Raw genomic sequence first — 12,888 nt, forward strand, 5'->3', positions numbered from 1 at the left:
CTGTCAGTTTTGACTGAAAAACCAGATGAGAACAAAGTTCACGGTGATATTGATTTCTCCTCAGTCACCAGTGACCTAACTCTTCAGGAAAACTAGTTATTCTGGGAGCTAATGTTTACTGCAAGCTTACAAAAACATCACTACTCTTCTTCAGTGTATGTATACTTACACAATTGATTACAGGGCTGCATGCAAATATATCACAATGGAGTCTTTCACACAGGTAATGTTCTCACATATAATAAATTTACATAAACCCTTCCCACTTCCCAAGCTTACGTTCTCCTATTAATTTCCCAACTACTTTCATCATTTCAGCTTCTGTAGAAAGACTTTTGTTTTACCCCGAAGTAATGAAAGCTACAATGCAATGCCAATAACATGATTAATAAAGAAACATATCAAATGAACAAACCTGACAGTGAATGCACTCTCCAAAGACACATGCTCATCAAGGTAAGTAATCAGACAGTAACGTACATCTTTTACTGAAGTTGGTACTTTTACATCAGGTAATAATCCCTGCATCAACAACTCTCTGTCAATTTTAGGTGTCCAGTTTACCTAAAATTAAAATTGTATAAATTAATCAAAAGCTTACTTATAAATGACTAGCCACATAATAAATCTTGTAGCCATTCTAAATATGGTGATACAACATACAGGCAATAGCAGCTTTCAATGGAAAGCCTGGATATTTCCCAGCAGTAACCAGTGCTATCTGCTGAAATACAGTCAATTGAAAAAAAACCCAAGCAGACCAAAATCTACATTAGGTTTCCCACACTGAACCTGAGTTAGGAAAGATACAAGTGTGATATATTTGGTGAATCTCTTATGTTTGTCTTAGGCTCCACACAGACAAGCCTGCATGGGGAACAGGCCTATTCAGAGTTCCTAAATGTTGGGAAGGCCCTGAATCTGAGGGATCATAACTATGTCATAATTATTTTATGCGTTTAGGAGAAGCACTGGAAATACTAAGCTGCTTTTCATAATATTACCCTGAAGCATTACTTAACATTTAATTTAAAAAATATTTTTAAAAAATATTAAGGAGGATTTAATGTTTATTAATACAGTTTTGAGGAATATTATTTCGAAGTCTGATCTTTATGGATTTTAAGGGTATCAGCTTTGTGTCTCTGCCCCATATTATGCTGCTGTTTACTTAAAAGTACTTGCCTTGATTTTTTCTGCAGTAGCTGCAGTTATGGGTATTTCCCTTTCTGCTTCATCATACATCTGAAATATAAGTTTGTTCATGACTTGGCCAGCAACACAACTGATTTCATCCTGATGTTTAATCTGAAGTGCTTTTTGTCCATCCATACTTAGGACCTGTAGTCTTGCAACATGACTGCTAGGAAGAAGTTTTATAATCTTTTCTACTGATGGCACATCTTTGCAATTCTATTCATGGGTGGGGAAAAAAAAAAAAAAAGACATATAATTAAAATATTAAATTTATATATGCATACACGTAACGCCATAATAGCCTATGGCTCTACTCAGGGTGACCAGGTATGACCAGGTGTCCAAACATGAAATCACCTTGACTTGTCAAAAGTAAAGAAAAAAAAGAAATGCCAATATACCTACAACTTGTAGCAGATACTAGAATTGATGCTAGCTGTTTAGACTTTTTTCTATTCCACAAGTCATAAAATTCACAAAATACTTTTTAAGTGTAATCTTAAGTATCATTTTATAGAATTCACCTTGCCATGTTAGTATTTATTCACACATTTTTCCAGGGTAAAACACACACGGGTTTTATTTTCTCCAGCAGTGTGACTCTCCTGACTACCAGAGAACTGGAATGTTCAGCAGCATTTAAAAAAAATCACACTTCACGAGATTTGAAACTGAAATGCTACAAAAAACTATTGATTGCCATACCTATTCTTACACTAAATGTTTATGCAGTGAGGGCAATTTGTCTAAACAATCCAGGAATTAAAAAGGGGAAGAAAAATCCCAGAAAACATGCATATTTCTAAAACATCTCAGGGATTTAACAAAGAGTAAGAAAAGAATAAAAAAATCGAAAAAAACTCTTAGCTTTTTTATGATTTTCTAGTGATAAAAAAGCATAGCCACCTGATTATGACGTTTATGATACCCAAGCCAGTACCTTTGGGCTAGCCAAGCTGATTCATAAAAAATGCTGGCAACACTGTATAATAAACTTCTTAATCTTTTCTTAGTCGAAGCATTCCAACCAATACTTACAAGTACTTCAAACCTTGCTTTCAGCATATGGTCTTTCTTGATATTCTGTACATGTATAACTGGACCAGTTAAAATGTTTGTTCCTCCATTACTGCAATCCACAGAATACACAGGAAGGTCTGAAGCACCTAAAAACTATTTAAAATTTAAGATTAAACATCAAGTTTCTCTTACAGAACTACCACGATCATTTCAGAAATTATTATTTGCACAAGTCCAAATATATAGATATAATTATATACAGAAAAAAAAAATCAGTTTTTCAACAACTGTAAGACCAAAACCTGCATTTTTCTGCAGTCGATAATGGATGTGTGGGAGAAAGGAGTAAGTTATGGAAGTAAAATATACTATCTATTCACTTGCTTTAGTAACACAATAATTAGGCTCTTCTGCTATTATGCAATAAATTCAATTAACTTGTGAAATAAACTTTCTTTTCATTATTTTACTAAACATCACACATTAAAGGAACTTAAACTTCAAGTTCAACACGTTGTCATACCACTGCAGACCCAGTCTACAGGAAGAGGGTGCACACATATAAAGCGCATATGGAGTGCAGACTACTTTGCAGTGGGAAAGCAATTTTATATATCCTTGCTGGATTTCACTAGAATTGGGAAAGTCACTTTCTTGAGTCAAAAAAAGAGGACCAAAAGGGGAAGTTTTCTTACTTCCTAAAGTCAAAACAAGATACATGTTCCCTTCTGAGCTTATATTTGTGTTTATGATAATAGTCTCATCTAATATTAGTTATACACACTAGACTTGAATGTTCACCTTAAAAAATACCAAAAGTAAGCTTTCTGAAGTTATTTTTCTGAATAAATTTTAGTATTGTATATAATAAATATGGCCAAAATACCTTAAACTTGAACCTATATATCCTAACATAATTTTCTCTTCTGTTTCTAAGGCCAGGTTCCATTGATTCTAAAACTTACTGACTGGCTCACAATAGATACAAGGTAAGAGAGTCAATTACAGCTAGCAAGCTGTAGAAACTTCAAAAGCATTGCTAAAGATATTAAATTCTACAGATTCCGAAACAAATTCTTTTTCCAGCCCTTTAAAAAGCAGGAATCCAAATCCTTATGGCACACTATGAAATGCAGTTTACCTTACAATGAACAATCAAGTCTGGCTGCACTGTTATATTTCCTGATTCATCCAGTACTTCAACCTGAAAGGGAAAAGCTGTACCATTTTCAATCTTTAGAATTTCTGAATCTGGTTTTACTTTCAATTGACGAGGAGGGCCTGTAAAAAATGCACAATTACAGAACAATAGTTATATTTTAGATAAGTTGTGAGACATTCAATTTCAGTTTCTGCTATCTCAAAGAGTTTCTAAAGCCAAGCTACCAAGATATTTGTGGTAACAAACTATTTCAAACAATTCAGGTATATATATTTGTTTGTACTGAAAAGTTCTAGACATCTTCTGTCCTTCAGTACATACCATCTGCCAATCTTTTGAATTATTTTAGTAGAGAACATTTAGACAAACATGATGAAATTCAGAATATATAACATGCAAACACACGATACAGTTCTGTTTACATATTATATGGATTCACATTCATCAAAAAAGAAACCTGGAGCTCTCTTCTGACATGATAAACCCAAAAAATATTAATGTTGAGATATCCAATTAATAACCAAAGCTATCACAGCTACAATCTGCACGCAAAGAAATGCAAAACAAAATTTGTTGTCATTACTTAGGTAATGAAGTGAAGTGATTCAAGTAAGTCTATCTCCCGGAAAACATAATTATTTTATCAGTTTTTAAAAGGAGAAAGGAAGTGATAGATTACTATTAAAAGAAAGGCTCTAAAGGAACAAAGATGGCAATTTTTCAGAAGCATCCTTTATGCATGATTTATTAAAACTTCTATTTCAAACTCACTAGTTGAAGAATGAGACTGAAATAGCATTTATTATTCCTTCCTCAAAAAACAGCTTACAAAGGATATAACTCAAGTGAGAAGAAAAAGGTAGTGAAGCATCTCTACATTGTCAAAAGCAAAATGAAGGATGAAGCTGCCATCAGTTCAAGGTAAATAACAGCAACAACACACATCAGTCTGTCTCATGTCCAATCCTTTCACTGTTTTCTACACAAACCCTTAACTCCCCAAAAGATAAAGAATAATGGACTAAACTGTGCATTATTGGTCTTACAAAGTAGTAGACTATATTGCTGCAAAACGAGATGGACAAGACTGAAATTTGTAATCTGGGAGCCAAAACTTAGCTTTCATACCATACCTTATATCCCAAGTAACAAGGGATAACAGATCTCATGTAAGGGAATCCTCAGAATCAAGACATCCACAAAATATAAAATTCTGGTAAGGGCAGTGTCCTTACAGACCTCTATGTTCCTGTCTCTCATTACGATAAATTCAACATGTAACATTAAAATTTCAAACACAATTCAATTGCCAAAGCATCCCCATTTACTGGGGGATGAAACTACATGAGCGCTTATTCATTCATAAGATGTTTTCTGCAGGGTGAACACTAATTTTCAATGCAGATTAGCACAGGAAAAAAGTCTTAATGCTAAAGAAAAACAGGAAGATAAGAAATTCATTTGTTCAACGATGCTAGATTAGAAGAAGATTTAAAGCAATTAAAAGAGAAAAATGTGTCTCAAATAAGTAGACAAAAATTCCATCTCGCAGAATAGTAGGTAAGGTTGGGCTGTGAGTACAATGACATTCATGCCAAAAATGACATAACATGTTCTTGGCTTGACTTCTTTTCTAGTCATCCCCTGGATCCTTTTTTATGCCTCACAAAATATTTTACTTTCTTGGGAGAAGCTTTCCTTAATAGTGTCAGAATAAAATTTAACAGAATTTCATTAAATATTTAAGGATATAAGTATACTTACCAGGCTGCAGTCTTATTTTAATAACTTGTGTATCTTCTTTCAAACCAGGAAGAGTAATCTTCAGATTAAAGTTCTATTGAAAAGAATACTTTCATTATTAACCTTAAACAAAACCATACAATAATCTCACAAAATCATGTCAATTTGTATATATGTTAATTTAAGAAGTCACTAGAAATTGTCTTGCATGTCTACAAAAAATAAAGGGTTTTTTTCCCTCCTGTACTGAAATCTGTCTTTTCCATGTTATTATAACCAGAGACATTCAATTCAGGACTTGTATGTTAAACTACATGATTCTGACACTATGAAAAGCAGCTATCATAACTTTTGGTTTTAATGGGAAAAAATATAGCAGTTAAAAAAAAAAAAGTAGGTTTAAAGAAAGGGTCTGCAAGTTCTGTGTTTGTTATTCCTTAGCAAGGCACCACTACCACTGTGCATCTCATCTTTGATTAAAGAAGTAAGAAAAATAACTACTCTATTTTTCTTACATGCCTCACTGAAACCAATTTTCACATTAAAATCAGAGAATGAAAAATAATAATAAGAAAGTAACACCCTCTCTTTTTTAATTAATATGGTACAGTATTATTTCTGTACTGCAAGTTCCTTAAGTGATTCTTGGTCTTGCCCCTCACCAAATTTAACTCTTGCTGAAGTCTGACACATTTGTTCCTATACACTTTATTTCTCATCATGCACTCCATCCTATGTCATCGTTCTTGCCCTTCATCCAGAATTTTAAACTTTGCCTACAAAATTTACTACACTGAACATCCTTTTATTTTCAATTAGAAGGTATATGCTCTTTCTCCTCTTTACACATCTTTCCACAGCAACATTATTTGCTATTTTCTAAGCAACAATATCAAGTACAATGGGATACCTCATCTCCTAGCTTTGTCTTTACCATGCTAGACTAGGAGACTAAATTAAAGGATAGGGACCTGGCTAAAATACTGTGTAAATATGCCTTATAAATAATTTTAAAATGACTTTTAAAAAATCTTTAATTTATATTTATCAAAAGCATTAAGATCTGTTTAATAAAAAAAAATCTTTTTAGCATGCAATGTACATTTTGGGCTTAACAGTAAAGTAGAAACTTGACAAGGTACTGAGAATCCATCAGTAACAGGTTGGATTTGGACAATATATTCACTGTGGAAGTTCAACCAGAACTGGAAACATTTAAAGAACCTCAAGCAGACACCTTGCATATTGACTATTACTACTCACCATCTGAACTAAGAATGGAAAATTTCATCTTCTTTAGCTCCCTATCATCTTTCAGTGCAGAAGTCACCAGGACTATTTGGCTTAAACCAATCTCAGCACCAGTTCAAACTAAGATAGCTGATTTGGCATGCTGGGTACAGTGTAGCATACACCCATGTGTTGTTCAGCCCTTCCAGCTCCAGTTCCATCAGCTGAAAACAGTGCAGGTAGGGGAAATACAAACTGCTCCACATAAAGCTCCAAGAGACAATTTGAAAATATGCCAAGAAATATCCATGGTCATTAGTGTGGACTAAACTTAAGCTAACACCATGTGACAATTCATTTTACACAAAAATTATTTTCTGTCTTTTTTTTAATATGTTACTTCAAGCTTAAATTTATTAGCCTACCTTGCCCTGGCAACTATTTACACAGCCTTTAGCAATAACACCCTTAATGACACACTTTGCTGCCACAGGTATGTCTTCATGCTTCAATGTTAATCCACTAGAAAAATATACAGAAAGCACAAGAGAATCAATTTAAAAACAAACACAGTGTTTTAGTATACAAGATAATTTCAGATATTCTTATGAAAATAAAAGAAAAAATATCAGTTAATTTATGTGAGAAATTCCCAGTATATCATTCAGATAAACCCTAAAGTATTATCATATTACTGTCACACAAAGAAATGGCAAAAAAAAAGATGGCCGAATTACCTAGCTTCTAGAACTGGTCTAATGCGATACGTCAAGTGTGTTGCGTGACCAAATTCATCCTGCAATTCCAAAGGAATGCTAAAAGGTACTCCAATTCGAAAAGGAAGCTCCAAGAGACCCACCACAAATTTCTCTGGTTTGCCCTCTAAGAGAGAAGAATAATACATTTTCAGAAAGAACTACGTGTGCTCCTTTGCTTTTTCTTGATTAAGGCTGCAATTAAGTCAAGTGCTTTTCAGATGCAAAGTGAACAGGCTGTTCAGAATACTGTTATTAACCAAAGTTATGCTTTATTGACTGATGTTCTTTTTTTTAACTTACACTAAAATAAAAACAAAATATAACAGCAGGAGACTACAGTATAAGAAACGTAAGAGCATAGTCAACATTCCCAAAGTACTCAAAACATCAATACAGCACCTGTAAGTGAACAAGTTCCGTGTGGACAACTTCTTCTAAATACTTAATTGCTTTAATTCTAGTAAGATAAATAATTCATGCAGCAGAACATTTTTGTTCTACAACTGCCCTAAATTTGAGAGATAAAGATATATAATGACAAGTATTAGAAAAAGAAATGTCAGTGTATCTTTCCTTTGAAACCAGGCCCCATTAGACTGTCTTCAGTTAGGCACTAACAAACAAGACCAAACAGTGGTAACAAATGGAGCACGTATCAAGTGGAGCATATAAATCAAGAATCATATTTTGTGGAAACAAAGTGTCTTGATCAAGTGGCCTTTGAAAAAAGAAGCAATACATGCTGAGCTAAATGGTAAATTAATATTCTGTCAAACAATTTTGAATTGAAACTAACAACTATTTTCAAAACGTAAGGGTGTCCATTATCAGGAAGCTTCCTTTGCACAAGAGATGATAAACACCTTGCATTAGCTAAAATTAGGTACTGGTTGTAACAAGATCTCAACCTTACAGTGTCTATAACTTTATTTATTACCATAAGTGAATGATAAAAGTGTAAAATTATTTAAGAAACAACAGAATAAATTCCTCAATATTTAAAGTGAGTAACTACCAAAAGAACACTTCTGAACTAAAAAGAAGTTTTAGTTCAGAAGGTTCACCAACCTTGTAGATTGAATTGGTTTTAACCAATGGTTAAAATTTAATTTATGGTATTTTTTAGCGTACCAAGAACAACTATAAAAACTCAGTGAAAACCTGCTGTTAGAGAAATAGAATAATTTGTTTCTCAGCCAAAAATGCTTTTTCAGTTTAGACTGTTCTTTTCTGGATTTTTAGAATCTACATCATAAATGGTACCACAAATAACAAGTGTGAAGCTTTTTGAGAAAACACAAAACAGAATTGCAAAAATAAAGACTTGAAATACCTTTAAAAACTGACAATGTTTAAAATGTTGAATTATCTTCTGATTAAATAAAAAAGCAGAAATAGATAGCTAAAGATGATTTTGGTATCCCTTGTGTTAAAAGTACCATACTATTAACTATAGATTTTTCAAAATTTTTATTCCTTTCCAATGAGATTTGTTCATTTCAGTTATAGCTAAACAAATCTTTAATTGAGTGCTGCCATACTGGGGGAAGCCATACTACTATTGAAAAGTAGTAGAGAGTATCTCTATCTCACTTTGATAGAGATAAAAGAGTAGACAAGGTTCATTTTTGTTCAGAGAACCAGATTCTTTTTTCTTCTCTATTCTTGCAAGTTCACAGAAATATCTTGAGCCTTCAATGGCATGTCTTCAGACATATGTTTAAATAACTACTCTTTTCAAGTAATGCCAAACTTTTTTTCCCTTTATAAAAGAATACCTCTTTCTTCTCTGTCAATAAGCAGAAGCTTTTAGAAGAATATGCTATTTACAAAGAACTCTTTTCTGCCTTCAAGAATTTGCATTCAAAGCCTCTCATTTTGTGGAAGAAATAGGAGGCCACAGAAAACACTATTTTTTTCCCCTTGATCTTCTGAAAACAGATGTTAGCTATACCTCCCTAAATTGTGACAAAATTATCCATTTTAATATTAAATGCAAAGAAATTAGCAATTTTTACTTTCCCTCTTCCCGTTCCCCTTGTAGATAAAGTTCACAGAATGGGTGAGATCCGAAGGGTTTTCTGGAGGTCATCTTATCTAATGCCCCTGGCTCAAGTGGGACCACCTAGAGTCAGTTCCCCCGGAACATGTTTAGACAATTTTTGGTATCCTCAAGAAAGGAAACTCCACATCTTGAGCAACTTTTGGCAGCACTGCATCACCTTTATAGTGAAAAAATCCTAGTTCCCGATGCTTGAAAAGAACCTCTTGTGTTTCAGTGTGTGCCCATTGGCTCTGGTTCTGTCACTGAACACCACTGGAAAGAGCCTGGTTCCACCTTCTTTACATTCCCTTTAGTTGTTTATAGACATTGATAAGCCCCCCATGAATCTTCTCCAGGCAGAGCAGTGACTGCTCCCCCAGACTCTCTTCAGGTAAGAGATCATGGAATCACAGAATGGTTTGAGTTGGAAAAATCTTAAATATTATCCAGTTCCAACCCTCCCTGTCGTGGACAGGACATTTTCCACTAGACAAGGTTGCTCAGAGACCCATCCTACCTGGCCTGAAACACTTCCAGGGATGGGGCAACCACAACTTCTCTGGGCAAATTGTTTCACTGCCTCAGCACCCTCCAGTCCCCACACCATCTTCATGGGCCTGTGCTGGACTCTCCCCAGTATGTCCATGCCTCTGTGTTGTAATGTAATGTGTCCAGTTCTGGGCACAGTACTCCAGCTAGCCTCACCAATTCTGAGCGGAGAGAAATTCTCCCTCAACCTGCTTTTAATGCCGCCCAAAGAGGTTGTTGCTGCTTGTTGCTGTGAGGGCACTTTGTTGGTTTGTGTTCACCTGCTGCCCATCAGGACTTGCAGATCCTTTCCTGCAAAGCTGCTTTCCAGATACTTGGGTGGCAGGTTGAGGGTTGTCCTGCAGGTGCAGGACTTAGCCCTTCATGCTGAATTTCATAAGGTTCCTGAGAGCCGATTTCTGCAGCCTGCTGAGGTCCCTCTGGACGGTGGCAAACTTTCAGGTGTATCAGCCACTCTTCTCAGTTTTGTGTTATCAGGAAAACTTGTTGAAGGTACAGTCTGTCTTGTTATCCAGATCATTAATGAAGATATGAAGCAGGATCAAGTCATGTATTGACCCCTGGGGTAACCACTATTTGCTTCCCTCTAACTAGATTTAGAGCCACAGATCACCACTCTCTGGGCTCAGCTGTTCATTAACTCACCTCAGTCTGTTCATCCAGTCCAAACTTCATGAGCTTCTCTGTGAGGACCTTATGGGGTCTTACTGATGAGAACCCTGCTGAAGTCTAGATAGACAACATCTACTAAGCTAGTCCTTCCAACATAGAAGGTGAATCTATGCTTACTACTACTGATGATCTTCCTGTCCTTCATGTACCTGGAAACTGTTTTCAGGATGAGTTGCTCCATCACCTTCCCACAAACTGAGATGAAGTTGATTGGCCTGTAGCTTTGTGTGTCCTCCTTCTGCAGATGGGAGTGATGCTTCCCTCAAAATATCAGGCAGTTCTCTCAGTTGCCATGATTATTCAATTAATGTGAGTGGCCTCACAAGGATATCAGCCAGCTCTCTCTGGCTCGTGAATGCACCCCATCATGGCCCATGGACTTCGGTATCATCAGTTTGCTTAGGTATTCCCTGGCCTGATCAATCTTCCACCAAGGGTGTATCTTCCTTGCCCCAGACCTTCCACAAGTCTCTGGGGCCTGAGATTCCTGAGGTCTTTCTTACTAATAAATACTAAGGCAGATTATTTCAGTATCTCAGCTTTTTCCACATCCTGCGTTCCTTGCATCACGTTTATTTCAGTCATCCTTTTGTCACCTATGTATTAAAAGAAGCCCATGTTGACTTTGACATCACTTGCTAGTGATTCCATTTTCAATTCCAATTAGACTTTGTCTTTCCTAACGCCATTCCTGCATGCTTGGTTAAGTGTCTCTGTATTCCTCGCTGGTTACCTGTTCCCATTTCCACCTTCTGTATATCTCTTTGAGTTTTGCCAGTAGCTCCTTGTTCATCCATGCAGGCCTCCAGGAATTTTTGTCTGACTTCCTATTCATTGGGATGAACCAGACTTCGGCTTGGACATGAACTATGAATATTAACAAACTTGCTTGGATCTCCAAGTCTCTCCAGGGCCTCTTTCCATAGTACTCTGCCAGGCAGATCTTTGAAGAAGCCAGTGTTGTTTCCTGAAGTCCAGGCTGTGAGCTTCGTTTTTGCTCTTCTTCTTTTTCCAGCATTTCTGGATTCCTCTGCCTTTCAGAACTACCTCCCAAGGGACTCTGTCAACCACTCACCTAAACAGGCCAAATTCTACCCTCGGGAAGTCCAAGGTGGCAGCTCTGCTAACACTTCTCCTTACTTCAAGAAGAGTAAACACAGTAAACTTTCATTTTGTGATCAATGTGCTCAAGACAACCTCCAACCACCCACCAGTGCTTCTCTGCTCACAAAGAGAAAGTCACAAAGGAGAAGGGGCTCCCTCCCTAGCTGGGTCCCTCACCAGTTACGCCAGCAAGTTCTCTTCTACACACTCCAGGAACCTCCTAGACCATTTCCTGTCTGCTGTGTTATATTTTCAGCAGACATCTGGTAAGGTAAAGTCCCCCACAAGAACAAGGACCAGTCATTGTGACAGTTCTCCCAGCTGTTTATGTATTTAATCTGCCTTTGCATCCTGGCTGGGTGGTCTGTAACAGACTTGGACCACAGTATGTGCCTTGCTGGCCCTCCCCACTCACTTAGCCACACTCAACATTAATTGTCACTATCATCAAGCTCCAGAAAGTCTAAACACTCCTGGGCTATCCCACCACCCATCTTTTCACACTGATTCTTTCTGAAGTGAGTATTCTAGTAAGCACTGGAGTAAGTATTTTATGATCGTTAACCCCAAAGAGACATATCCATTACATACAAATGAGAATTTACTTTTGCATAAGATTCTTCCTTTATTAATTAATTTTAGAAAGTCTTTAATCTCAACATTTATTTTAAACATTTAACCTGTCTTTTAATGAGTTTCTGTGGTTTATGCATGAAAGTTGGCCTAATGAATACTAGTTTTATGAAAGAATATTTATGTCAATGGCAAGAGGAAAAAGGGTGATACTAATGAAGTTTGTTTTTTTTAAGTACAACTGGGGAAGTTCACATCAGGGACCTTTAGATTCCATCAAAACTTTATATTTAATGCAAAACTGCCTGCCACAGAACCAACACATTACATCAGAGACAAAAACCCACCACAAAAACCCCATTTTTTCCTGGAAATGCTTCAAATTTGACAGGCAAATGCTACGTTTCAGGGCTGAAAACCACCTCTCAACTAGAATATGACATATTTTTGTATACTATGAATCAAACAGAAACACTAAAAGTAGGAGAAAATATTGGAATTCTTACCTACAATAGTAAACTTAAATACTTTAGATGGCAGAGGCCTTCCTGCGTAAGTGTCTGCATTACTTTCATTCAATACTACTTGCAGTTTCAAGGAGTAGTTACCAAGTTTTTGAAGGTTTTCTAAACAGATATAAAAATACAGTTAGAAAGGAAAGAAAATTAAATAAACTGAAGATATTGAATATGCAAACTTACCCATTTTTTTAAACCAGTACGGCCACTTGCCTCCATGCTGACTGATATGGGAAATGATTTCTTTATTTTCAGTAGGTGCTGCAAAACAAACACTTAGCTACACGTATTTAAATTTTACACCATAATTCTTAACTT

General features: G+C 36.0%; 1 protein-coding gene across 1 annotated transcript in view; it reads right to left on the reverse strand.

Moving 5' to 3' along the window:
- Positions 1-12,888, reverse strand: part of SMCHD1 (structural maintenance of chromosomes flexible hinge domain containing 1) — a 67,123-nt gene that overhangs the window by 25,847 nt on the left and 28,388 nt on the right. The window contains exons 18-26 of the mRNA XM_066329533.1: positions 12,754-12,831; positions 12,559-12,678; positions 7,090-7,234; positions 6,778-6,874; positions 5,144-5,216; positions 3,359-3,498; positions 2,236-2,370; positions 1,186-1,413; positions 416-564 (exon numbers count right to left, since the gene is read on the reverse strand). Coding sequence (XP_066185630.1) covers positions 416-564; positions 1,186-1,413; positions 2,236-2,370; positions 3,359-3,498; positions 5,144-5,216; positions 6,778-6,874; positions 7,090-7,234; positions 12,559-12,678; positions 12,754-12,831 — 1,165 coding nt within the window. The remainder of the gene's footprint in view (positions 1-415; positions 565-1,185; positions 1,414-2,235; positions 2,371-3,358; positions 3,499-5,143; positions 5,217-6,777; positions 6,875-7,089; positions 7,235-12,558; positions 12,679-12,753; positions 12,832-12,888) is intronic.

Source organism: Sylvia atricapilla, chromosome 1, assembly GCF_009819655.1.
Source record: "Sylvia atricapilla isolate bSylAtr1 chromosome 1, bSylAtr1.pri, whole genome shotgun sequence".
In the NCBI taxonomy this organism is placed as follows: Eukaryota; Metazoa; Chordata; class Aves; order Passeriformes; family Sylviidae; genus Sylvia; species Sylvia atricapilla.